Source organism: Quercus robur, chromosome 3 (genome assembly GCF_932294415.1).
Source record: "Quercus robur chromosome 3, dhQueRobu3.1, whole genome shotgun sequence".
In the NCBI taxonomy this organism is placed as follows: domain Eukaryota; kingdom Viridiplantae; phylum Streptophyta; class Magnoliopsida; order Fagales; family Fagaceae; genus Quercus; species Quercus robur.
The window spans coordinates 55,691,188-55,715,931 of NC_065536.1; the positions used below are offsets into that span (position 1 = coordinate 55,691,188).

General features: G+C 32.9%; 1 protein-coding gene and 1 pseudogene across 1 annotated transcript; both read right to left on the reverse strand.

Moving 5' to 3' along the window:
• Positions 1 to 862: 862 nt before the first annotated feature.
• On the reverse strand, positions 863 to 4,237 carry LOC126718454 (cysteine-rich receptor-like protein kinase 2; annotated as a pseudogene).
• A 4,590-nt stretch (positions 4,238 to 8,827) lies between these two features.
• On the reverse strand, positions 8,828 to 22,604 carry LOC126718452 (homeobox protein knotted-1-like 6). The gene is made up of 5 exons (XM_050420648.1): positions 21,902 to 22,604; positions 21,177 to 21,296; positions 20,915 to 21,050; positions 9,521 to 9,759; positions 8,828 to 9,173 (listed from the first exon to the last, which is right to left on the reverse strand). The coding sequence occupies exons 1-5, from the start codon at positions 22,229 to 22,231 to the stop codon at positions 9,015 to 9,017; spliced, it is 984 nt and encodes a 327-aa protein (XP_050276605.1). The 5' UTR covers positions 22,232 to 22,604; the 3' UTR covers positions 8,828 to 9,014.
• Positions 22,605 to 24,744: the final 2,140 nt, after the last annotated feature.

Sequence of the window (24,744 nt, forward strand, 5' to 3'; positions counted from 1 at the left end):
GTGCTCTCAAGCTGTTCTCGGTTTCCTCTAAAAATCAACTTGCAAATATCTTCACCAAGTCACATCCTAAGGGACGCCTTCGTACATTGGTTGACAACTTCAAGTTGTTCTCACACCCACCTTGAGTTTAAGTGGGGCTACTAACGTGTAATAGGTTGTGGGCCTTAGGCTTACCTTTTTTACTTATATAGCACACATATTTATACTACACACTTTACCTCTTATATAAAGGCACTCATGTATATTTTATTACTTGAGAAATACAATACTTTCATTCAGTATTTCTAACACTTTTTTGTACTCACAAATTGGTGAAAATAGGTTTGGGGCTTTATCTTTTGCAGCACGCGACACAAGCTCTTAAACCTCTTTTTGAGTCAACTATTATGTGCCCTTATACAATTATGTAGGTAGGGCACAAGTTCCATGTTAGCAACTAACTTGATTAAACAAATTAGAACTCATATCTCGATAGAACAAGCCTCAATTGAGAGAGTGTTGAGAGGCTTGTTTCGATCTACCGACATACAATCAAAGTGTAGTTGAAATTCTAGAGTCTACCTTCTCTTGAACTGGATCTTGGACATTTGATCTTAATCTTATGAATGAACATTACAACTCAAACAAGATTACAAGTTATACAATTTACTGACAACAGTATATTTCAGTGGGTGGTTGTGTAGGGGACCTTCTTTATACACAAGTATAGTTGACCTAAGAGACTGATTATGCTAGAATTAATGATGATTTGATTGTCCATTGCTTCAAGCCATAATAGGAGATACAATTAACATGTGTAAAATAAATAGAAGGGCTAAATACAGATATGAGAATAATAGAAGTTATATGCTCACAGTGTCACTGATTGAATATAGTTCCAAGATAAAATTATTGTGACTGTACAACTAGTATTTATATAACCGAGAACTAAATCTATTATGCAACTGATTCCTAACAAATAAAACAATCTCTAACTAATATAGTTACAGCAGCAATCACAAGGAGTTACATTAACTACTACTGTTAACTGATACTTGTTGCACCTTATGTTATGGTGACATTTACTGACACAGTTACTCTATTGTCTCTTGGGATAGAAAGAAAATGCCACAGACAGTAGCAATATGGTCACCTGGGACAAAAGGAACCGTTGGAGATGGTAGCAATCGAAGCAAAATCTCCTGCTTTGAGAGGGTAACTTGGTTCTTCACACTTGTCAGTCAGTTTCATCATACTTTCATCTATAAACGGTGGTTTTGTAGGTGCAGGGAGGTGATCATCCTTCTTTGTTAACATCTGTAGTACCTTTGACATTGTTGGTCGTAATGACTGAATCTTTTGGGTGCACAGAAGTCCGATATGCACCACTCTTAAAATCTCATTCTTAACATTGCCATTAGGGTGATTATGCAAAAATAGATTTGGGTCATATAATTGCTCAACTGTCCCTGATCGAAAATGCTTCCATGCCTGTTTTGTCCAAAGAAAAAAAAACACATGAACAAGTGAGAAAAAAAATGGAAGAGCTCAGTTAATTCATCTTTCTTTTTAGAAAAATTGGAGCATACTGAAATCGAGATTGTACCGTGCACAAAGTTCCCACTTTTACGAGTTCCGGAAGGGGTCAATAATTTATAATAATAATAAGAGGCTAGATGAAGTTTTAAGGCTTACTATTGTGATTAGATTGTCTAAGCACTCTGATGAGTATTCTATGGTTTTGGTCCTGTTGTTCTGCCTTCCTGTAACAATCTCTAACAGAAGCACTCCAAAGCTGTAGACATCGACTTTCTCGGTCAACTGGCCATGGACTAGGTATTCTGGAGGCATATATCCTCCACAAACCTGTAAAATTTACTAGTAATTTAGTACAGTGCTGAACCCAAGCGAAAACAAACCTGTAAAATTACAATCTCTTATCACTAATACATGTTCTTATATTATTGGGCTCAAATATTAGATAACTACAAAATTCTTAGTTGGATTTTCTGAAAGTTGATATTTGTTTAGAGTCAATTTCTATGATTCAATCAAACAACAGAGAAATGGAATACTTACAGTGTTCCTGCAATGGCAGTGCTTACGTGACTCTGATTTTCTTTCAATGACCTGGCTAACCAAAATCAGCAATTTTAGCACGAAGTTTTGAGTCCAACAAGATGTTACTGGCTTTTATATCTCTATGAATTATTTTAATCGTGGAGTTCTTGTGAAGATAGGCTAAACCTACTGTTGTACCCACAATAATCTCATATCTTTTGTCCCAGTTCAGTGCTTTTCCTTTGTTTGGATCTGTTATTTTTATTGAACCAATTAAGAATATATAAATTGTTGATATATATCGTTTACAATCTAGCATAGTGAGACCAGACCAGAACTAGTACAAATGTAAAAGTTTGATAATTACCAAAGATGTATCGGTCAAGGCTTGTGTTAGGAAGGAATTCATAGACAAGTAGGCTTTCAGGCCCTGAACAACTGCATCCTAATAACCTGACCAGATTTTTGTGTTCCACACTGCTTATAATGTTTACTTCATTGTAGAAATCTTCTGCTCTATGTCTCTTGTTTGAGAAAAGCCTCTTGACAGCAATCACTCTTCCATCAGGCAGAGTTCCCTGTAATGGACAAAACCAATAAAATCTCTGACAAAATATGATGGAAGTGGTTTTGGACCTTTTGGTTAAGGGGAGGTTTGTGATAGACTACCTTATAAACTGTTCCAAATCCTCCTGGACCAAGTTTGTTGGCAATGTCAAAACCTCCTGTGGCCTTCTCAAGTGTGGAATACTTGAAGTTCAGGCTAATATCATTAAGTATTTTCACCAGCTTTTCTGCATCATTTGAACCTAGGGAGCCAGAATAGAATAGAAATGAAAAGAACTTGGGTGGTAATTCGTAATCAAAAGGAGGCCATCAATAATGCATTAGATAACAGATTGAACTGCCCAATTTTTTTATTATTTGTTTTTCATTTCAATAATATACTAAACATATTCGGAGGCTTTGTAAAGTAAAGCATCCAAAGTGCTTGAACTTGAAGTGATCAAAATATTGATAACATTACAGAATAAGTCAATGTCTGCTACTTTTTCCAACAAAAACTTTTTACCTCTTCGTTTCTTTGCTATACTTCTCTGCCTCCAGATATAAAGTCCAACTGCTATTCCAACTACCAGAAGAACCCGCGAACTTACAATTGAAACAATAATCACTGTTGTCCTACTTGCAAAACTCATCAATAGAAAGTGACCAAGTTTAATATAAAACATGCTCTTCCCTAAAGCTACAAGGCCAGCCCCCTATGTACCGGACACAAAAACAATTTCAGTTATAACTGTGAATCATGTTTTCAAAACACAATTTTACCGTTTCACAATTATAACTAATAAACTAGTGCGTGTACAGCAATATTTAACTCAGCATGTACAACAATAATTTAGGATTTTTGGTTACCTTTAGAACTTTGAGTTCCAAGTTCCTTGTTGAGAAAATCTTTGTCCGAGTACCTCATGAAGCAAAGCAACCAGTGTTCAGTACTCTACCCTCTGACCAAGGTAAGCATTCCAATATTGAAGCAGACGCATTTTCCAAACACACTTCACAAGAGCTTGCATTCAAAGTCCTCCAACAATCAGCAAGTGCATAAGCTGACTCGTTGACTGCCCCAGGCACAGCCTCCTGAGCAATCGCATGGCCTATTTGGTGTGGTGCAGCCACAACTGCACTGCTCAACGTTCTTCAAACGTTGAGTTCTTCCTAGTTGTATTCCCACATACGGAACTGTCACAAGGTCCTGTATACTCCTCAAAGAAGCTATAATTCTCGTACCTCATGAAGCAACCATCAAAGTAAATGCGACCTGAAATGTGAGGAAAGCACTGGGGAAGAGCTGTACGTGCCTCTGCATAGCATAATTCACAGTCAGGTAAAGAGAGATCCCCATAGCACTGGCCAAGGCCATAGTTTGTATCTGGGCCTGAACCTGTGACTGCTACTCCAAAACCTGACCCTTGCATTTGTTGGCTGATGTTTTCCATTGTATAACCAAAATTTGAAGCAGAGACAGACCTATTCTGCACAAGTTGGTGGCCACATGTTATTTGGACCATTTGGGTTCGTGGATTTCCGGTTGCTGTTTGTAGTAGTAATGAAGTGTTGATAATTGCTAAGATAAAACATCTGGAAGGGACAGATGGGAAATCTTTCTTCATTTTTTGGAATTAACTAGTATTTCTTGTTATTGTCTTTGATATTGGTTTGATTATAAGAATAGGCAAAGCAAAGCTGACTTCCGTAAAGTTCGTAAATAGTAAGAAAAATAAATAATAAGTTTTTTAGCAGGGTCGTTGAAGTTTGAACGTATTGGTTGTCCTTTTCCTTCATTCCAAGTCAAGGCACGTCTTAAATCATTGTCCCCTTGTGGCAGTTGAATCACTAAGAAAAAATCCTAGTTTCGAACCCAATTATTGTTGAATTGTGTGGTAAATAGTCCTTGTGTGGAATGGCTTAAGAAAATTATTTTATTTAACATTTGCATGATCTTGTTATTGTTTACCCAATTATTAATTAAATTATTAAAAAAATTTAGAGATAATATGGGACTGTATATTTGATTATGGTTGGTTTTGTGGGGTTTGAATTGGTGACATATATACCGTTGAAATGCTCCATCTTTGCACAGAAATAAAATTGAGCGAGAATACTGAGGAGGGTATAGTTGCTGTAATATTTAGAATATATTTGGCATGCAAGAATTGATCGAGCTAGGAATGAAATGAGTAATCATTCAATTGTGTGATTATGTTATCATTACAGAAAATAAGTATTCCTATAAAATGAATATTTTTTAAATTGAAGAATAGTTATGCTTACCAAAAATTTTGTTATCTTTATTCCTTAAGTTTTATAATAACTAAAAAAAACAGTTTTTCAAAAACCATGGTTGGCTACATATCTCTCTCTCTCTCTCTCTCTCTCTCTCTCTCTCTCTCTATATATATATACATATAAGATACAATAATAATTTAAGATTTTTTTTTCCCATAAAAAGTGACATTTGTAATTGTTGATTGTAATAATTTAGTTTAAAAAAAAAAGTTGACCAGTACTAATATAATCAATTTATATTATATGAAATTTATTAAAATAACAAACAAACAAAAAAACTCTCTTTTTATCCTATTTTATTAATTTAATTTTCAAATATGTATTAGTTTTTTTATGAAACGTGTATTGTTTACTTAAAAAAGAGTTTGAGATTGTTTTACATATCATCATTTTTTTGAAGCAAGTGAACTTGTCATTTATTATAATTTAATAGTACTTAGGAATATATTGTCAGTTTTTTTTATTATTTCTTTTTTAACATTTATGAAGAGAGAAAATTTGAGCGGAGAATAATGATATTATATAATTACTTAATTTATACATAATTTTAATTTTAAACAAGACTCACAGAGAGTACAAATATAATTATATAGAAGTATTAGAGTATGATTTCATTTTATCATCAAATCATGTTATACCAAACCAAGTGTTAAATACAACTACAAAGGTTAGGCCCTTTTATAGTTGTACTCGTATTATGTAATGTATTATAAACTCGGTTTAAAACATTATTATTATTTTCGTGTATGTTCTAATAAGTATTATTGTTTACTAAAAAAAAATGTGTTAAATACAAATTCATGATCATATTCATGTGTTATCACTTATCACTAAACAAATGTATAAGAATAATTATTGTATTACAACTTCTTGTATTTCTTATAATGCTTATTCTTTTTTTTCTTTTTCTTTTTATGAATTATAATACTTATTCTTATTCCCTAGTAATCGTTAATATTACATTATATCAAATGTGCTCTTAGTTTCAATTTGAAGGAACTAAAATAAGGGTGAGGAATTTTGTGAATCTATAAAATTTTCATTTGTATTGCTTTTGATTAAAAAAAATGTCATTATCTTTTTTAAAAATTCAACAGTTATAATGTGGGGAGGAATGACATTTTGGTTAGAAACACCAAAAAGAGTATTGATTTTATTTTATTTTATTTTATTTTTTGAGAAAAAAGAGTATCAATTAAGCTATAAAGGTATTGTCCTAGGAAATGCCATTTGAGCTCTCTAAAATGTAAAAATATCCGCACACAATCTTTTGACAAGAAATTAACTGCTACTTCAACATTAGTTTTTCCTCTCATTTTCTATTCCTATCAGTACCTACTCCATTTCTCTCTCCCTCTCTCAAATCTCAATGTCTGTCAATAATCTTTTGTAGTTTTTTCTTTCTTGAAAATGAGATCTTTTTGTAGTTTTTTTTTTCCCCATGAATTTTGTAGTTTTGTTGGTATCATAGCATTTATTTAAGCTTAATCGAATTCCTTTTCATTTCTGCCGATCCCTTTATTTATTTTAAATATTATCGAGTCCACCAAATTATTTTTCAGTGCCGTGTGCAACTAGCAATTTTATTGAATTATTTTTTATCCTAAGGTTTGCCTCAATTTTAAAATGATCATTAACTTTTCAATTATATCAATTTAGTCTCTTTTTTTTTTTTTTTTTTGGTATTGTATTAAAATAGTCTCTATCATTATCTGGTGGATGAAAAAAAATTGGCATGTCCAACAGTTATATTAAAATATCATTTTTAATGTCACCAAAGATACCAACGACCTTAAAAAAAACCTCAATCCATTTAAACTAGCACGTAAACAGGTGAGACACTTGTTTGGGATCTGAAATCCCTAAATCATGACAGAGAGAAAAGAACCATGAAAGGAGTGGAGGAACTATGAGAGATAAGATCCACATCTTAAATATTTTTTCTAACTAAAACCTTAGACTTAGAGCATTCACATTAACTTGTGTAAAATTTTCCTCTTTATTTTAGAATAAGTACCTTTTTTTTTCCTATTTTAATTAACCACTTTTCAAAACACTCACACCCAATTCTCTATTCTAAATTATATTTTATTTAAATATCATTTCTTCATTCATTTTTTTTTTTTTTTCCTCAACTTTTCAAAACACTCACACTCACTTTTCAAAACATAAATAAAATACTTATTTCGAGAAACTATAGTGTTTATTATTAGGGAAACATTGTAGCCAAAAGGCATTTTGGCTAATGTGAAGGGAAGCCAATGTGGGTGTTTTCATGGGTTCACTCCTCATACTGAGCTCTTATATTATTTTAAAGAACTTAATGTATATGCACTTATATCTTTTCTTCGAAAAAAAATGGTTCACTCAAGAAAAGTCTTTCTACACTCTTCTAAACAGTGCCACTCACCTTTAGTCCGATGCTTGCTAGGCAAGCAATAAAGGAGAGATCAATTGAGGAAATGACTACGATCTATTGACACCAAGGACCAGGGATTAAATTAGGAACTTTTTTTTTTTTTTTTTTTTTTTTAAGAATAGATTAAATTAGGAACTAAATCTTAAAATGGAGTTAATCAAGTTCTAATACTATCAGAAAATACCACCGCACACCCTTGGTGCGAAGGTCACTCCATAAGTATAAGTGCTTGTAGAGTGTGGAGGGTAAGAGTCAGCATTCAAGTTTCCAAGAGAGAGCTTCACACACATATACACTTAGATTAGGTTAAAGTAAAATTCTATCTTGTATAAAATAATAATAATAATAATACCATCAGAAAAGAAATTTAGACCCCTTTGTTGAATTTACAATAGAAGTAAATCAACTTTGTTAAATTAAAAAATTATTTAACTAACAATTATGAAGTTCAATCGATTTCTTGTTAGTTGCCATAAATAACAAATCATCATGCGTATGTAATAAAGTATTAAGTAAATAATATAAGTGATTTGTTAACGAAGTGAAACAAATTGATGCATCCTAAAGAAAAGAAAACACTCGAGGAGTTTACCTCAACTCCAAGAAAAGTTTCATTATTAAAATAAAAGTTCATGGTAGAAATATACTCATATTTAGACGTGACCCCACAATATGTTTCAAGTTACTTGGATTCTTTTGATTAAAACTCTTTCACACTGTATGCATCTCTGACTTTAAGGATCACATGTCTCCACGAGTCAAGCTTGGGCCTAGTATCTAGCGGCACTGGACCCATTAAGATGGTGACACGTGTCACCATCTGATCTGATCCAATGCATTGAATGTGCTGAACCTAAACCAAGTCCTTTCTCCACAATTTGGCCATGTTGGCTTTGTGGCTTCAACCTTCAATCGTCAATCTAAAAGAACACTGTTTTCAAATTCTTTGTTTGAACCCTGATATTGTGGGGATGTAGCGTTCTAGGTCTCTCTATGTTCTTAAGACAACTCTTATGTGCTCTTATATAATTTAGCATGTAGGGAACAAAATCATACTTAACAGCCGACTTAAGGGTTTGATGAAAGTTAAGATTCCCAATTGTCCATCGATCATGTCTCAGTCAAAAGTCAATTGACAGGAAATTTTTGATCGATTGAGAGTCACTCGAGAAAGAGACATTAGTTTCTTGACCTGAATCTTTGAACTTGACAAGGCTTTCATCATGATGGATGTGCTAACACTATACCTAACATACATTATAATTGATATAATACAAACTGATATAAACCTTTAAGTTATTTTGATCCATTAAAACTTTCTGCTAACTGGTCAAAATAATATCTCATACGGATAAAGCCTACCCCAGTTGCCCTTACGCATTAGACCTAATATTCTTCTCAAAGGGATCGACCCCATCCCTGTGAGATTGTGCGTGTCCCAGTGCGGAAATAGCAGCCCACGAAAGGTAATCTGGCTAAAATTTCATGCCATGAGGCCTAAGACAACCAAGAAAGGACTAGTCAACCAAAAATATGTAAGCATTTCCATTATCAGTGTTGGTCGACTTCCAAATTTACAATTATTTTTCCTTTCTTCTAGGAAATTAAACATTTTAATGTCAGCCCAGTTTCCATTTTATAATATACATTAAACCAACACAACAGGTAAATTATCAGGAGAAACTTGAGTCTGTACATATGCACCTCAGTCATCGGCAAAGAATGGTCCTGAAAGATTATCCCTAACAGCCAATTGCATATTCTCTGATGGTTTCCAATGCCGCTTTCGTTGGTTTATAAACCAGTTGTTAATTTGCTTCTGATCTAGGCCTGTTGATTCAGCCAGCGCAATCTTATCACCTTCCTGAATGTTCAAGTAAAGCAAATTATGGTCACCAGACTGGTCAGTGTAATCTTTAGAATGTTATGTAATTTTACTCATACAAAGTATTTGACAGAATGCTAGAATGCAAAATTTTCCTGCACTAGCTCCCTGCATAAGAATGAAGAACAATACTACAAAAGCAACACCATCAAAATGACAGAGCTAAAGATCACCACCGCACAATTATTTAGGTGGGGTTCCATTGAAAGGAAGTAATTAAGCAAAAATTTATAGCTACAGCCAAATACCTGCTTGCTATCATACATGATTAAAATGGATATTAGGAGAGCATGGTTTATGGAAATGGATATTACGAAAACATTTACCGTTGGATATGGCCATTTATAGTGAACGCTCCACCACTCAAGCAATGCTTGCCTTGCTTCTCTTGGTAACTTTCCTTTCTTCTTCTTCTTCGAGAATTCCAGCTTCAATGTACCAATGTGACTGCCAAACCTACGTAATAGCCTATCTTTAAGATCTCGATCTTCACCCCTCATTTGAGCTTCCTGAACCTCCATCTCTCCACCACTAAAATCCTCATCTGATGATACAGCACCTTCATCTGTCCAAATGAATGCAAAAACATCTCAGGAAATGGTACTCATGCAGGTACACACATACACGCATGTTTACAGAAGAAAGTAAAATATATGCAAAAATTTTGAAACTCTTCCAAGAAAGCCACACAAATGCCGTGTAAATTGGTATGAAGATTACCTTATAGAAACATGTAAACACAACTTATATTTACTTTATCTATCTCAATTGAAAGCAAGGCATGACCCCAGCGTATAATATCCAAAAGAGAATAAATCAATGAGCAAGTTCAACTGAAAGTCCATTGTGCAGATATTAAGAATTATGCTACAAGCACTATTTTTTGGGATGTTTTAAGGGAACAAAACCTCCAAATTTAATGAAATAGACTCCTTCAAAATTACTATCGGATTATATGACTCTGTGGACATTCAGAACAACCACAACAAACAACTCTCTTTGAAGCCACGTTAGCCTCACCAGACCTTTGGTCATCAAATCAACCTAGTTCAGCAAATGCTACATGTAAAATGTCCTTTTATCGTTGTCTTTTGGTTTTTACAAACTACAATATTATATCTGCTTTAAAAATTACTTACTTGACATGGTAATGTAGAAAATTATATTAATTCAATATCATCACTAATCTTACTAATGTTACCAGCTAAAACATAAGAATTATGGCAATGTTTTCATTTTCTAATATTACAGTTAGCATTCTCCAAGTTCTCAATAGTTTGTAACAAAATGCATTGTCTAATTTTTCCCGGTGGTATACAAGTAATTAATGAAGGGAGATTAACAATACCTGTGCGCACGCATATCAGGTTTGAGTTTTCAACTTGAGTAAAACTTAGGTGCAATATATTAGGTATCTTAAATAAATTTAAATACCTAGTTGTATTGATTAATTAAATACAAAAAGTGTTATCTTTTTCAAGAAAAATTAAATATAATACAACTATGTGTTTGAATTTGATTGAAAAAATAAACTATACCTATGATATTCTACCTAAGTTTTACTCTCTCAGCATTATATTATCCCATATTGTTGAACTTATTCAGAAAACCCAACTATTTCAAGTAACGTTATTTACTACATTGTCTTTAAAATTAAAATAAAAGTGTACAACATTTCAAAAATTCCCTTCTTAATCTGTTGTAAAATCATTTAAATAAATACCAAAATGGTAAGTAATTCACTCATTTCAAATTAAGTGGATAAAATTATAAGAACTCTATAGTGGAATTACCCTTACAGCTCTAGAAGATCTTATTTGTTTTAACAAGTGAAATGAGGTAAATGGACTATTAGGAAAGTTATCAATATTGTGCCCATTGAATTTTTAATGAATATTATATTTAGGGATATCCTGAAATGGAACAGAGAACTAACAATACAAGGTGAAGGGATTTACACATACCACAAATGGGTAGTGATTATAAATTTAATATGTGATAATTTGCACATAGAAAAGAATCAAAAGATAGACCTCCACCTGGTCTTGTGCCGATGTTAAGAAGCAAAAGGGATAAGTCATCACCATAGCTCTAATTTAAGATATACAATATTCTAATTTAAGCTCCAATTTAACTTGTTTCGCTTAGTTTATTACTAGGATAATCGAATACCCCAATTTTCTCACGTATTTGTATTCAATATGTATCATACCCATATCGTATCGAATACCTCTAAGATACTTAACCAATCTTCTTCTCTTTCTTTTTTTTTCTTTTTTTTTTAAGTGCAAATACGTCCAGAAGACACCCATGATACAGCTTGGATACCATTGTAACCCAACCCCAGATAGTTAGAGATAGCCCAAAACTTTTAAGAATTTTTATTTATATTTTTTATATTTTGGTTTCAATTTTGAACACTCGTCCAGTTATCATTTATTTACTCTTTTGGATATCAGTTTGTATTCTAAACATCATTTAATGGCCATGAATTCACTTTATTATCTATTATTGTACTTAAATTGATATATTCTTAATAATAAAAAATAAATGCTTAACAATATATTAAAAATATAAATAAAATATATTGTTTTTAATAAGTAATTAACACACATATCCCCAACGTTTCGTACCCTAGGCTTTTCAGGAAATTTTGCATCCTTGTACAGTCGTACCTGTATCATTTACCATACATCTTAGGTTTATTGTGTAAAATTTTTTAAAGCTTTAAGTTTTTCTTGATATACAAATTTAGCAAAATAAACCACTAAAAATAAGTTTTCAGTATAAATATCTATATACTAGTAAGACAGTATAAATATTTGTTAGGTTTTGTATTCGTTGGCATATTTCGTGTCAAAATTTTCTTGTAATTATCATGCAAATACTTTGTACCTAGTGGGTCAATTGTAACTTGGTTGAGTTTTCAAGAGCTAGAAGTGAAGTTCTGCAAATTGGAGGTACGGTCGAGCAAAATGTAAGTGGTGTTCGGCAAAGACGCACGTAGCAGAAATTTGAAAAGTAGGTGAGGCAAGGATCTCTCATGACACTCGATCGACCGAAATGGTCAGAACTTGAGAGAATTTAGTTACGAACTCTCCTACTGTTCTAGTCTTTGCCCAACCTTTATAGACCTCATTTCCCACGAAATTAAACACTAATTCTCTTTTGAAGGTTCAGAGAAACACAAAAACTATAGAGTCAAACAATGTTTTCCTTTACGCTCACCATTGCCAAATCCTTGAGAGGAGGTCATCCCATCACACCCATCACTACCTTTGCGTTGTGAGTGTTGATTGGAGTTCTGTGAAGTATTGGAGCCACCACGGAATCAACCATAGAGGCTTGAAGATGCAATTGGAGCTCAATTGTGGATTTGGTTGCTAGAGTAGAGAAAGGACTTGTCAGTTGCGAGTAATGGCTTAGAAGGCTTAAGTACATCTTTGCTACATGGCTTCAAGGGTTTTGTGAGTAAATTGTACGGCAACTATCTATTATTGCGGTTCGTTTTCAGTGATGAGGCCTTGAAGAGGTTTTTTTCCACCTAATTCTTAGATTTTCCTCTTCAATAACGCATCTGTGTGTCATAAATTGTATTATTGTCTCTTTACTTACTGCAGTTCTTCTAATTTTATTGTTTATCCATGCTTACTAATGTTAATTAGCTAATCAGGTACACAATTAGGCCTTAGATTGGTAAATTAGCTTAAATTTTGGATAATATTAATTGAATTTAATTGTGCTTTCTCAATATTAATATTAATATAAATTTGAATTAATTAGGTACCTCGGCCAATAAATTAATGATTCCACCAAAACAACTAAAATAGTCGACGAAATTCAAAGAATTGAGCAAAAATATATTACGATGATATTGGGTTAAAAAAAAAAAAGGGAGTTCACGGTAAGATGAGCTAGTTCTTGGATTGTTTTGGTTCACGTTAAGATTCAGTGTAGTACCCTAGGTATTATATCGAGTGTAATTTACCAACTGGCTTATAAAGATTTTTAACTTTTTACTTTTACTTTTTACTTCTCATAAATTTTTTCTAATCAATAATTACAACTATCGATCTCAATCAGAGTACCCTAAGTATTAGGTCGAGTGCAATTTACCAACTGGCTTATAAAGGTTTTTCACTTTTTACTTTCGTTTTTTTTTTTTTTTACTTTTACTTTTTACTTCTCATAAATTTGTTCTTTTTTAACTTTTTTTCTGATCAGTGGTTACAACTATTATTGATCTCAATCATTCTTAATAATTTCATCAGAGGTGCAGTACCCACCCAATCTCAATCCCACATAAATCTAGAGAAATGAAGCGTAGTAAGAGCCAAGGGGGGCCCCTTTCTGACGGCCACTCAATCAGACAAGGATTTGACCACCGAATGGGGTACACTGCACACACACTACACGCCTAGGTGGCATAGGAAAAGTAATAAAAGGCCAGTCTCAGTCTCAGTGTCTGGTTGCGTCGTTTGTCAGTCCCAGTTAAAGACTCAAAAAGTGTGTGTCGACATGACTGTACCAGCCACCAAAATTGTTATTACCAATCACAATGCCCACACTCACAGTTAATTTTTCAATTTTACGAGGCAAAGAGAAAATGTTTTACAAATTTGTTTCAGTAGTTCAATCTTCGTTATAATGTAATGATAAAGAATTACCATTAAAAGCAGATACTATAGATTGAAATGCTCGGAAAAAAAAAAAAAAAACACCTTACCACACACATTATTATAATTTGTGCGTGTGTAAATAATGTAATTCAATCATTTGACATTTGTGCCCGAAAATGTGTCCTAAAATAACTATTATTACTTAGATTTCTTACTTTCATTCTCAAAAAAAGAGAAAAGGATATCTTACTTACGTAGTAGACAGTAGACAGTAACCCCGCAACCCACGCCTCCCACCCAAAAAAAAAGGCACAGTGAGTCCCACCATCTCAACAATACCCAGAAATGCAATGCGCAATGGGCCCAATTAATGTGACCCACGATTTCCTCTTTTTTCCTTTTTTATATATAATCTAAATGCAAACGATTGTACTTGTACTAGCGATGAAATCAAAGCATTACTATGAGGTTAATATATATAGAATATAGTATTAAGAATCATTCGTATTCGTTTCTTTTTGCTACTGTCAGTACCATGTTTTCAATATTTCCTCCAAACGAAAAGATGTACCATGTTTTTAATAATACTATCAGACTCTTTCTTTTATTAAAATTTATCACTGATTTTTTAATGAAGTGGTTAAAAACCTTAACAACCATCAAGTACTTTGCAGTTTAATGACATTGTGCAGTCTCCTCTATGAATAAAACCAAAGTTAAAATCCTCCTCACTCTCGTTGTAACAATAAAATTTTATAAACATATATATAAACTTACATTTGACCTAGCAAACAATGATATCGATATGGGAGCTAGAACTTGAAACTAATAAACACAGAAAAGAAAAAGGAAAAAGTGATTTTGTCACACAAAATAAATGATGAGTGTGGGCAAGCCCACAAAAAATTTAAGCTACACTGATCGGACCAAAGGATAAAACAATGTGGGTTTCTTTTTTTTCAAGAGAAACAGTGTGAATCGTACAAGGAAAAAGAACAAGAATGCATGGCTGGGAACCACTGAAACCAATCTAACTAGTGAAAACATGACACGTGTAAGACATCATCAGGCACAAAGATCCACAACAGAACAAATGTCAATGGAAATGACAAAACACTGAGCAGAGAGAGTGAGAGTTAACAGAGAAGCAGAAGAAGAAAAGCTCACTGCGTGAGGCGTGAGATATGGTCAGATATAGCATTGAACACTCACTCTCTCTCTCTATAAAGCTGTGTCTTACAGCGAAAACAGCGGGAGTCCATGTGAGTTGCACCGCAACTCTCCTATATACACCACCCGCTCTACCCGGGCTTTTGCATTAATAATAAAGTTCACTTTCACTTACCTATCTACTTCTCCATAATGCCCCTCACGACCACACTTCTCGCTGTCTCTCTCTCAATAAATCTCACTTAAGGATTCTTGGCGAAAACTTTGGGAGATCTACAAAGAGCTGCGGAAGTCAGACCCAAAAGGAACTAATAAAGAGGGGGGAAAAACACATTTGCTGTGTAGGGAATTGACTCTTATTCCAAACATGTGCGAAGCAAAAATAGAGAAGAACATGCGAACAATCACACGACACAAAGATTTACGCGGTTCACCACTACTAGGGCTACATCTACATAGTTGCAACGATTTTCCTTATGTCAAACAAAATAATACAGAGGCCGCTTACAATGTATCAAACCCTAATTATGAAGCGACAATAAATGTAACCCCCAAAAGAGCATCAGCTCGAGCCGATAGCTCCATGAACTTAGCCTCACCCAAAAAAAATTCATTTAAAATGTAAAGCTTCTAAGTTGGGTTGGCTCCAAACTAGGAGCTTGTTCGGCATTAGCGTTAATTTTCAGTATTTATGCAAAACTTTTTAAAACCTCATTTTTTTCCACCTTTTCTTATTTTTTTTCAAATTTTTTCAAAATACAAGTATACTTTAACACACTTCAACAAAAAGTTTTCAACAAAAACTAGATAAGTTTTTCTCAAACGGACACTAGATCAAACACAATATAAGGCTCCACATAGCCCCCCGGGCAGTTCTAAAGTAGCAAATGTCATTAAACTAAAAGAGAACCCAACTCCCTATAAAAAGCTAATCAACTATAACTAAACTCATATTTAATATATCATCAACTCTAATTACACATTTTTAGGATTGTAATCTTGAATTATTATGATTTGTAAATAATAAAAATAATGTTAGCAGTGAACGAATGTGAAAGTACCGATATTCTAATAACGAGAAATTATATCAGCTGTTATGAAAAAAATATAGGTAAAACTATTGCCTGTAGCAATTCTCTTGATGTATAGACTGATAATAATAATAAAATAAAATAAAATAAAAAACCCTGAACCAGTTGAAGCCTAAATTTTTGCTCCAATGGCGAATCAAAAGGTGTAGACAAGGGTTTGTTAAGAAATTATGAGAATAAGGGCTCTCAAGTCTCAACCCCACTATATCAATTAAGGAGAACACTAAGTACACTACCGTACGTCTTAGTTAAATCTAAATTATGTCACTTTATACTTTGTTGGCTACAGGCGGTAGCTACTTATAGTACAACGTCCTAATGGAATCCTAGGGGAAAAGAAAAGAGTTGCAAGTGCCTAAAATTCAGAGGAGCTTTTTCTATGGTACTATAGTCTATTACCACCCCAGCTTTGTTTAGCTTTTGATTCATAAGTAACCACAAGAACAAGCATCAACCAAAGACACTGAAAATAACAGCATACAAAAGATGGATAGTTATACCGTAAAGAAAGAAAGAGGAATACAGGGAAAGATCAAAACAAACATTTAGGCTGTCATCGTTTTGAATGTCTTTTAAATCTCAAAGCAATGCCATAGCTTAACATCATATAGAAACTACATGATAAGTCCAAAATTTCCAAATCACAATTTAAAAGGACGAAAGTTTCTTGCCTATTCGAAGTATATGTAAAAAGACATTTCAATTCACATTACTACATGAAGATTATATAACAATTCAATATAATGTTGATTACTCAATGACTTCCTATGCAGAAACAACACAGTAAGGTAACATTTTCACAACAAGTTAAGGTGTCCATCTATTATAGGTCAAAATCATATAATATAATATTATACCTAGATGCACCACAACTGGAAACAAGAATTTTGTGAAAATGTTATGATATTTTGTTGTATCCCTAGATTTCCTCCTACTCTATTACCATTATGGGAAATGTTAACCAATGCCCTTGAGGCATTGGTTTAGGAGCTATTTTTAGAAATATTTTATTGGGAGAATAATTAAACAGTAAATGTTGTTGATTGCTTTTTATATTTCCCATGAATGTGGTGTCAAAAGTTTCCTATTATGGTTTATTAACAATGGCCCTAAGGCATCCGTTAACATGACCCTACTATTATATTTGTTTTGCAATAAGACTGATAATCATTAACACAGCCGAATTGTCTTAGTTCCTCTCTCTCCATGATAAGTAGTAATTTTAAGATTTGAATATAAATGCATAAGGTCACAAGATAATATTGCCTGAGATGCAAATGCAACAGCTTATCACACTCACATGTCAGGAAATTAACAAGAATTTCTGAAATCCGAAATATGGAATTGGTAAATTTCGGGTTCGAAAAGAATTTTTCTTTCTTTTGTAGTATTGTGGAGGAGATTGCATCAACACAAAAGCATGTTCTATGATTTAAAAATGAAGGAAAAGCATAGGCCAAAGAAACTATTATCCAATAAACAAAATAATTCATTAATGAAAAGAAGGTCCAAGAATGCATTAACTTGATAGTAAGCAACACTAAATATGCTCCGCAAATGGTAAAAAGTGCTTAAAGAGAAGCAAAGGTCTCCTGAAAACAGCCTTGCCAGATAGGTACCTTAACAATCCAAGCACATGAATATATGCCAATATAATGTCCAACTGGACATATGCAATGGTTGGATATCTGAAAAATGTTCTCCTTTTTTTAATTTTTTAAGTAAGTTAAGGAATCCTAGTTTGGCAAAAGAGGAATACCCACTGAAGCACAATAAAAAACAACGGCAGAGAAGGACGAATATTAAAACGATAGGAAGGCATCACCAAAAAGTTAAATTGTACTTTCAAATAAAAACAATAATAGCTGCCAACCATAACTAACAAGGTTAATCTACAAATCTTTAGCAAAGAATCATAAAGTATTATAATCATCATCCTTAGAAGTTTTAAAGGCTGCTATACCCATGCCAATGGCACGACTTTCACTCTGGTACAAATGAAAATAGTGTACTTCTTGTTTTCAGCTATTATACAACTGAATAGATAACCACACAGCCTTGCAAGAATGTGTAACTAGGAATAAATAAATTAAAAAAAATAAATAAATAAATAAATAAATAAAACTCAAAATAAATTGGATGTCAAAAGAGGAAAAGGCAGCAGCAAATTAGCATGCCCTAACATGAGTCCTTTCAGAAAACCACAGTGGAATATATATGCTCACGTGATTAGTAAGATTTGTATGAGAGTCTCTTGATGTTTTTATTTTATTTTATGAAGAGAATCTCTTGATGATGGTGATAATGAGGATGAGTATCCTTAGAATGAACTCCATTTAGCTTGGTTCAATATTATATTTCAAATTACTCAATACAATTTACAAGAACATATAACTGTCACTTTAGCTGCCAGTCCTTAGACAATTTCCAATGCTCATGCTGTATTGGAACTTGAAACTCTAAGAAAGTAACCAGAGTAGACATCATTGCATGCCATTAACTATCACATTAAAACTTAGGGCCCCATGTAATGTAAAACAGACAAAGATTGAAAGGATGCATTAAAATACAAGGCACCACCATGCATGTTTTCTTTTAGACTTTTAAGTTTTAACCATTTGCACAAGAAGAGAGAGAGAAAAGAAAATGCTCCATCTAATCAAATTAAAGAATAAGTAACCAAAAACTACATGCTGCGAATATGGGAAGAGCATATGTAAGTAATTATATCGTATGTCTAGGTGCTTATCTTACTTTAGAAGTAAAATTAAAGCAGCAAATAAACAAAAATAATGCCTATTAGGGATCTCATATTTTATAAAAGGTTCCTGTTAACAGATGCCCTGATCAGGGCAATGTTAATCAACCATTTTTAAAAAGTTTTGACATCATTTTCATAAGAAATATAAAAATCCGTCAAAACAATTAATTACTTTTTTTACCATAAAAATTTTTTAAAAATATTTCCTAAACAAATGTCCTTAAGAGTTTCCATTAACTTTTCCCTTCATAAAATGTTTATTATGATAGGGAAAAACTCTCTCTCTCTCTTCTTTGTGGTTTAACATTTGAAGAAAGTGGAAATTTTGAAACTTATATCAAGAACTTGAATAGTACTACAAATTTTAGGGGCAAGCTACATAAATGATTTCAATTCTCCCATTCTACAGTTAACACCAATTATGACCGCATCTATATACTCCTAGTCATACCATAGAAAGCTCTAATCTTTCCAACATGGCACTTTCCATTGGTGTAACAAATTAACCCTTTCATGTTAAAAATTCACTTGTAACCTTTTATAAAAAAAATTAATTGAGTTTAAGACGATAAACTTGAACTCTCTTTTTTTTCCCCTCAAAAAAAAACTCGAACTCTTTTTAACATGAGCATCCATTTGCCTGAGCTATTTTTTCATCTTTTAAAGCACAACTTCTTTTCAATGTATAATTGTACTTTTCACACAATAATCAAAATAAGAAAATAAAACTCATCTAAACACACAATTCAACAATCACTACAAGAAAACCATAATATTGAATGACTTAACATCCATAAAATATTTGCTGAATTGGCATGAATGAACTTCACAGACACAGAAAGTTCCAAGCTGACAACTAAAGAAGGGGATATACAAGTGATAACCAATCTTTACCCATTTATTAACTTGAAATGTACAGAAAATTTCAATAAAATAGACAGTATTCTTCTGAGTTTATATGACTTAACCACCATATTAGCATAAATTGAGTCATATTGAAACATTTGGAGTATGATTAGTAGATTACATCATGGAAGCTTTTTTTGAGATGGTTACCCAACGAGCCTGAAATGTACTCATATATAACAATGATTGCATGGATGTCATATTAAAGCAACATATGCTTAATGCTTTAAGTTGAATACGCCAAGAAATGAGGGGAAAATCATTCTCCATCTATCATTGGAGACCATAAAGAGAGAAAGGCCATTTGAAGAGCACAAAGGAAGAACCTATATGTAAGAAGCTGAAGCTAGCTAGGATTCCCATTCAATGGTAGTTGTTATACGGAAAGAAAATATTAAATGACTGTATTCAAACGATCAGACTACTATTGAAGATGTGAACACTCATTACTAATCCCTGAAACGTCAAAATCAGAATCTCTAGTTCAAAAAAGTTAATACTTTCAAACTTCATATTTTCCTGGCACGGAAAAGAGAAAGAGAGAAAGAAAGAGATAAAAGAGAGTACAAAAGTAAACAAACACACAAGAAGCAAGGTAGCTGGGAAATGCCATTAGACCAAGCCTCAAATGTAAACAATAAACTGAAAAGAGAAAAGGTGCAAACACTGTTACAAGTTTCCTTGAATAACAATTAATAAAGAACCACACTGCAACCATGTTCCAGGAAAGAATTTTCCAGGTAATAATCCCAGAAAAAACCAGTGGAGCTACCATTACAAACAGTCAGCTAATCTAAGAAGTGGGTCTCTATTATTATCCCTAGGGTTTTTGTTGGTTTGCGTGAAAATTGTCATATTTGAATATTCTACGAGTATAATCTTTTTTTCTCAGCCAGTGGGTTCTTTGAGGAAACAGAAAAAAGGAGATAAGGATAGTACTAGTAGTACTAGGACTAGGAAAGCAATTGTTTTGTTTACCATGTGGGCTTGCTATATGTGCTAACTTTAGCCAAAATCCACGCTATCATGCGCCATGAAAACCATCAGAAATGTCTTGCTGGTCTAGTATTAGCGAAGATAATGAAAGATTTTGACAGTGCTAGCTAGCTTGCGTTTTTCAACAAGCATAATTGACACATATCATTCAAATTTCAGAGAGAGAGAGAGACTAACCGGAAAGGGTTCTAATGGAGGCACCTGTGGAGAGATTGCTGAGCTGCATTTGGATCTTGTTCAAGAACGTGGTTGCCTCGTCAAAAGGCCTGGAAAGATCAGATTTGTACTTGACCAACATGTCACAGTAGGTTTCCTTCATACAAAGAAACAAAGGAAGAAAGAAACTTAGGAAGCAAAGTCTTATGACAAAAGCTTATAGTGCTTTGTTTACTGCTTAGGAGAGAGAGAGAGAGAGAGAGAGAGAGAGAAGAGGGGGGACCATGAACTCGTCGAGCTCGGGATCGGCTCCTAAACACGTGGAAACAGTGTCTCTCTTACAAAGGTCGTTTTCTTGCCGGATTTCGTCTAATAAACTCGCTATCTCCGGAGGCGCCCCTACCTGCAACAAAAACCACAAAGAACATTCCTTTCTGTCAGTTTTAGCTGTCTTAATTTCATGGCCAACAGATTAAGAGCTCGAATTTTCATTATGGGTTCTCCAAGTATTGAACAAAACGAAATTCTCTTGGCTCTCTTTTCTCTTATTTTCCCACTCTTCTTGGAATTATGTCTCTGATCTTCAAAACCAAAACCAGAAGCCAAAATACATATAATTTTGGAAAATTAAGCTGTTCAAAAAGGAAAGAAAGAAGAAAAGAGAGCAAATTGGAAAAGGAAAACACAGTGTTAACGCTCTCTCACTACAAGGGTGGTTGGAATGAAAAGCCACAAGCATTAAAATTCCATCACTTCAAATTCCACAGCTGTAGTGTGTACTTGACCACAGACCGACACACAATACTGCTAATTACCATCACACCCCAAAGCCCCAATAAGAAAAACAGCATGTAATAACTTAGAAAAACATGGTCAAATAACCACAACCATAGAAAAGAACGAATACATATAGAGTAGCTAGGAGTAGAAGACTAGTATTGCAGCCTTGGTTTTGCACCTAGAAAGACCAAAAGAGAAAAGCAGTAACGTATTTTCACACACACAAACCTTTTGGCAATCGATGTAAGCTTGAAGCAAACGAGGGTAGCAAGGATGGGAAGCGATTTTGGCTTTGATGATGGTGGACATGTCGAGCTCTTCGCGTTGAATTTCTGAGGCTTCGGAGATAGCTGAAGCTGCCGCTGAGAGAAGCTCCTCGGATCCGAATATTGGAATCCGATGATGATGATGATCGCGGAAAGAGGCAAAAGCACCTGAAGAAGAAGAAGAAGACAACAAGGTCTGGTAATCCGAGGGTAAGATCAGATTGTCTGGGGACATCAAAGCCTTGTCTGAGTACTCCGCCGCTGAGTTTAGACCGTACATTCCATCCATCATCAAAGGCTAAGCTCTAGCTCTTGCTAAGCTATCCTCCTTATCTTCTTTTTGTACACTATTAGGAGAGCAAGTAGTATAGATTATTAGGAGTATTATTACTGAGTGAGTGTTCTAAATATATATATATATACAGAGAGAGAGAGAGAGAAAAAGAAGAAGAAGAGGAGGGTGTTTGAAATTTTGTAAAGAAAAAAATATAAAATATAGTGCAGTTGAAAAAAAATTGATATATAATCTGAATATATTTTTTGACAGAAAGAATGGGACTTTGCTGGAATTGGAGTAGCAGAAGAGAACTGCGAGTGATCTTGGGGAGTGTGATATTTTTGGCGAAAGATGCGTATTTTTATCAGAGCCAGAGGATTAATCCTTTCGTTTTTTTTTTTTTTTTTTTTTTGTATGGCTATTTTATTCTTATTATGACTATTTACAGCACTAAAGGAAATATAAAAGTAATAAAATTGAGAGGAAGCTTAAGCTATGTCTACGCAAAGTCATATTTTACCACAAGGAAGCTTTGTTTAATTGCCAACAGTGACAGTCTCAGTTCCTTAAATAGCAATGTTTTGGAAGTTACAGTTTGGCAGTTTGCATTTCCTTTTTTATGCGGGAAAAGTGAGATAGAAAATTTAGATTTCAATATTAATAAGAGGAATATTAATGGGAGGGTTTTTTTTTTTTTTTTTAAACAAATACGCACAAAAAAGGGTTCTAATAATGGGAGGGTTTCTTTTGGTTTAAGAGTGCAGAAAAGAAAAAAATTAATTTTCCTTTGAGAAAAAAAGCATAAGAAAATAAAAGGTACTACATGTCAAGGGAGGTCGTATTTTACTATTTTAACAGTAGAAACCAACAAATCTATTGCTCTATTATTATTACTTTCTTTCCTTTTTTTCATATTAATTATTATTACTTTTTCTATGTATAGAAGTACTACAAAATTATAATCATGAATATTTTTTGAAGTTGTTGAACAAAAAATATATATATTTTGAAGTTATCATTTGTAATAATTATATACTTGATTTTTTTTAAGGGATTAAATTACTTGTTGTAAACCTTTTGCTTTACTTTCACCGATAAAAATATAACACATCATCATCTTACTAAAACATAAATACATTTTATTATAAAAGATAATATTTTAATAAATACCATATTTTAAGTTGGATAAAATTTAACACATCATCATCTTACTAAAACATAAATACATTTTATTATAAAAGATAATATTTTAATAAATACCATATTTTAAGTTGGATAAAATTTAGGTACAGTATCATAAATGCTTCTTAAGTTCCTCTTTTAAAATTCAATCATGTGATTTTTTTTAGCGAAATGATATGTCCACAACATTTTTACAACAAATTTTAAGTGGCAGGTTGTTACTTGTGGTTATTGTTGGGGCAAAAATGTAATCTTAGTATTAGATTCAAATCTAAACCAATAATAACTAACCACCTATGATTTGTTGTAAAAATGTGGTAAAAATATTGTGGATGTAACACCTCTCTTTTTTTTATCATGAGATGGAAGTACATTTTTAATTAAATGGTCATATAGCTGAATTTTAATATTGGAATATATGAAACAACACCTAAATTCTATACTTAAGTTTTGCACTTACAGATTTTAAGTAAAAGATTAATATGATGTTATTAGAGGTCCGTTTGGGTAGTGCGGCTGCGTCCACGTTTTGCAAGTTTTGGGCGTTTTTTTTTTAAGTCTAGTGCGTTATGCACTGTTCATTGGCCATGAACAGTGATTTTAGGCCAATGAACAGTGCTGAACAGTAATAAACAATAAAAAAAATTATTTTTATTGTTTTCTATTTTCAATTTTCAGCCAAATAAGCTGTATCCAAATGCACATTAGGTGTGATAGATTATTTTAAGTTTTAAGTAAAAACTAATGTAGCAATCTCTTGTTAAATAATGTAAAGTATGAGTTATATATCTCATCCCTATTAAATTTAGGCTTTTTTTAATATATATATATTTACCAAACATTTCCTCCTAATAGTAATAATCATCTAAGTTTTGATATGCTAAGGTTTAATGGGTTTGTGCATGTTTAGTATAGTAATCATCTATTTATATACAAATGAATGGTGACTAAGCAAAGAAATAAAATAAAAAATAAAAAATTTATAGTGACACAAATAATGAAGAGATGTTTGACTGGTAAACTCTTATGAGGATCCTCCTTAACAATCTTTGATCAAGCATGGATACAACTGCTTGCGTATCAAAATATGATATGGATTCCAGTATGATTATTTTATAGAATTAAGCACAAGAATATTTTGGTTTAGATGACATGTTCTTAATTCTTACTATTCAAATCTTAATTTTATTATATATGGTAGGTTTGCATCATATTCACTAATTTATTTTAAAAATCAACTTTTGAAATAAAGTTAATAGTTTATTGCACAATAAAACCAACCAGGATACGGAACTATTTCAATCTTTTCTTTCCAATAGGTTATTAGCTTTATTAACATGCATGGT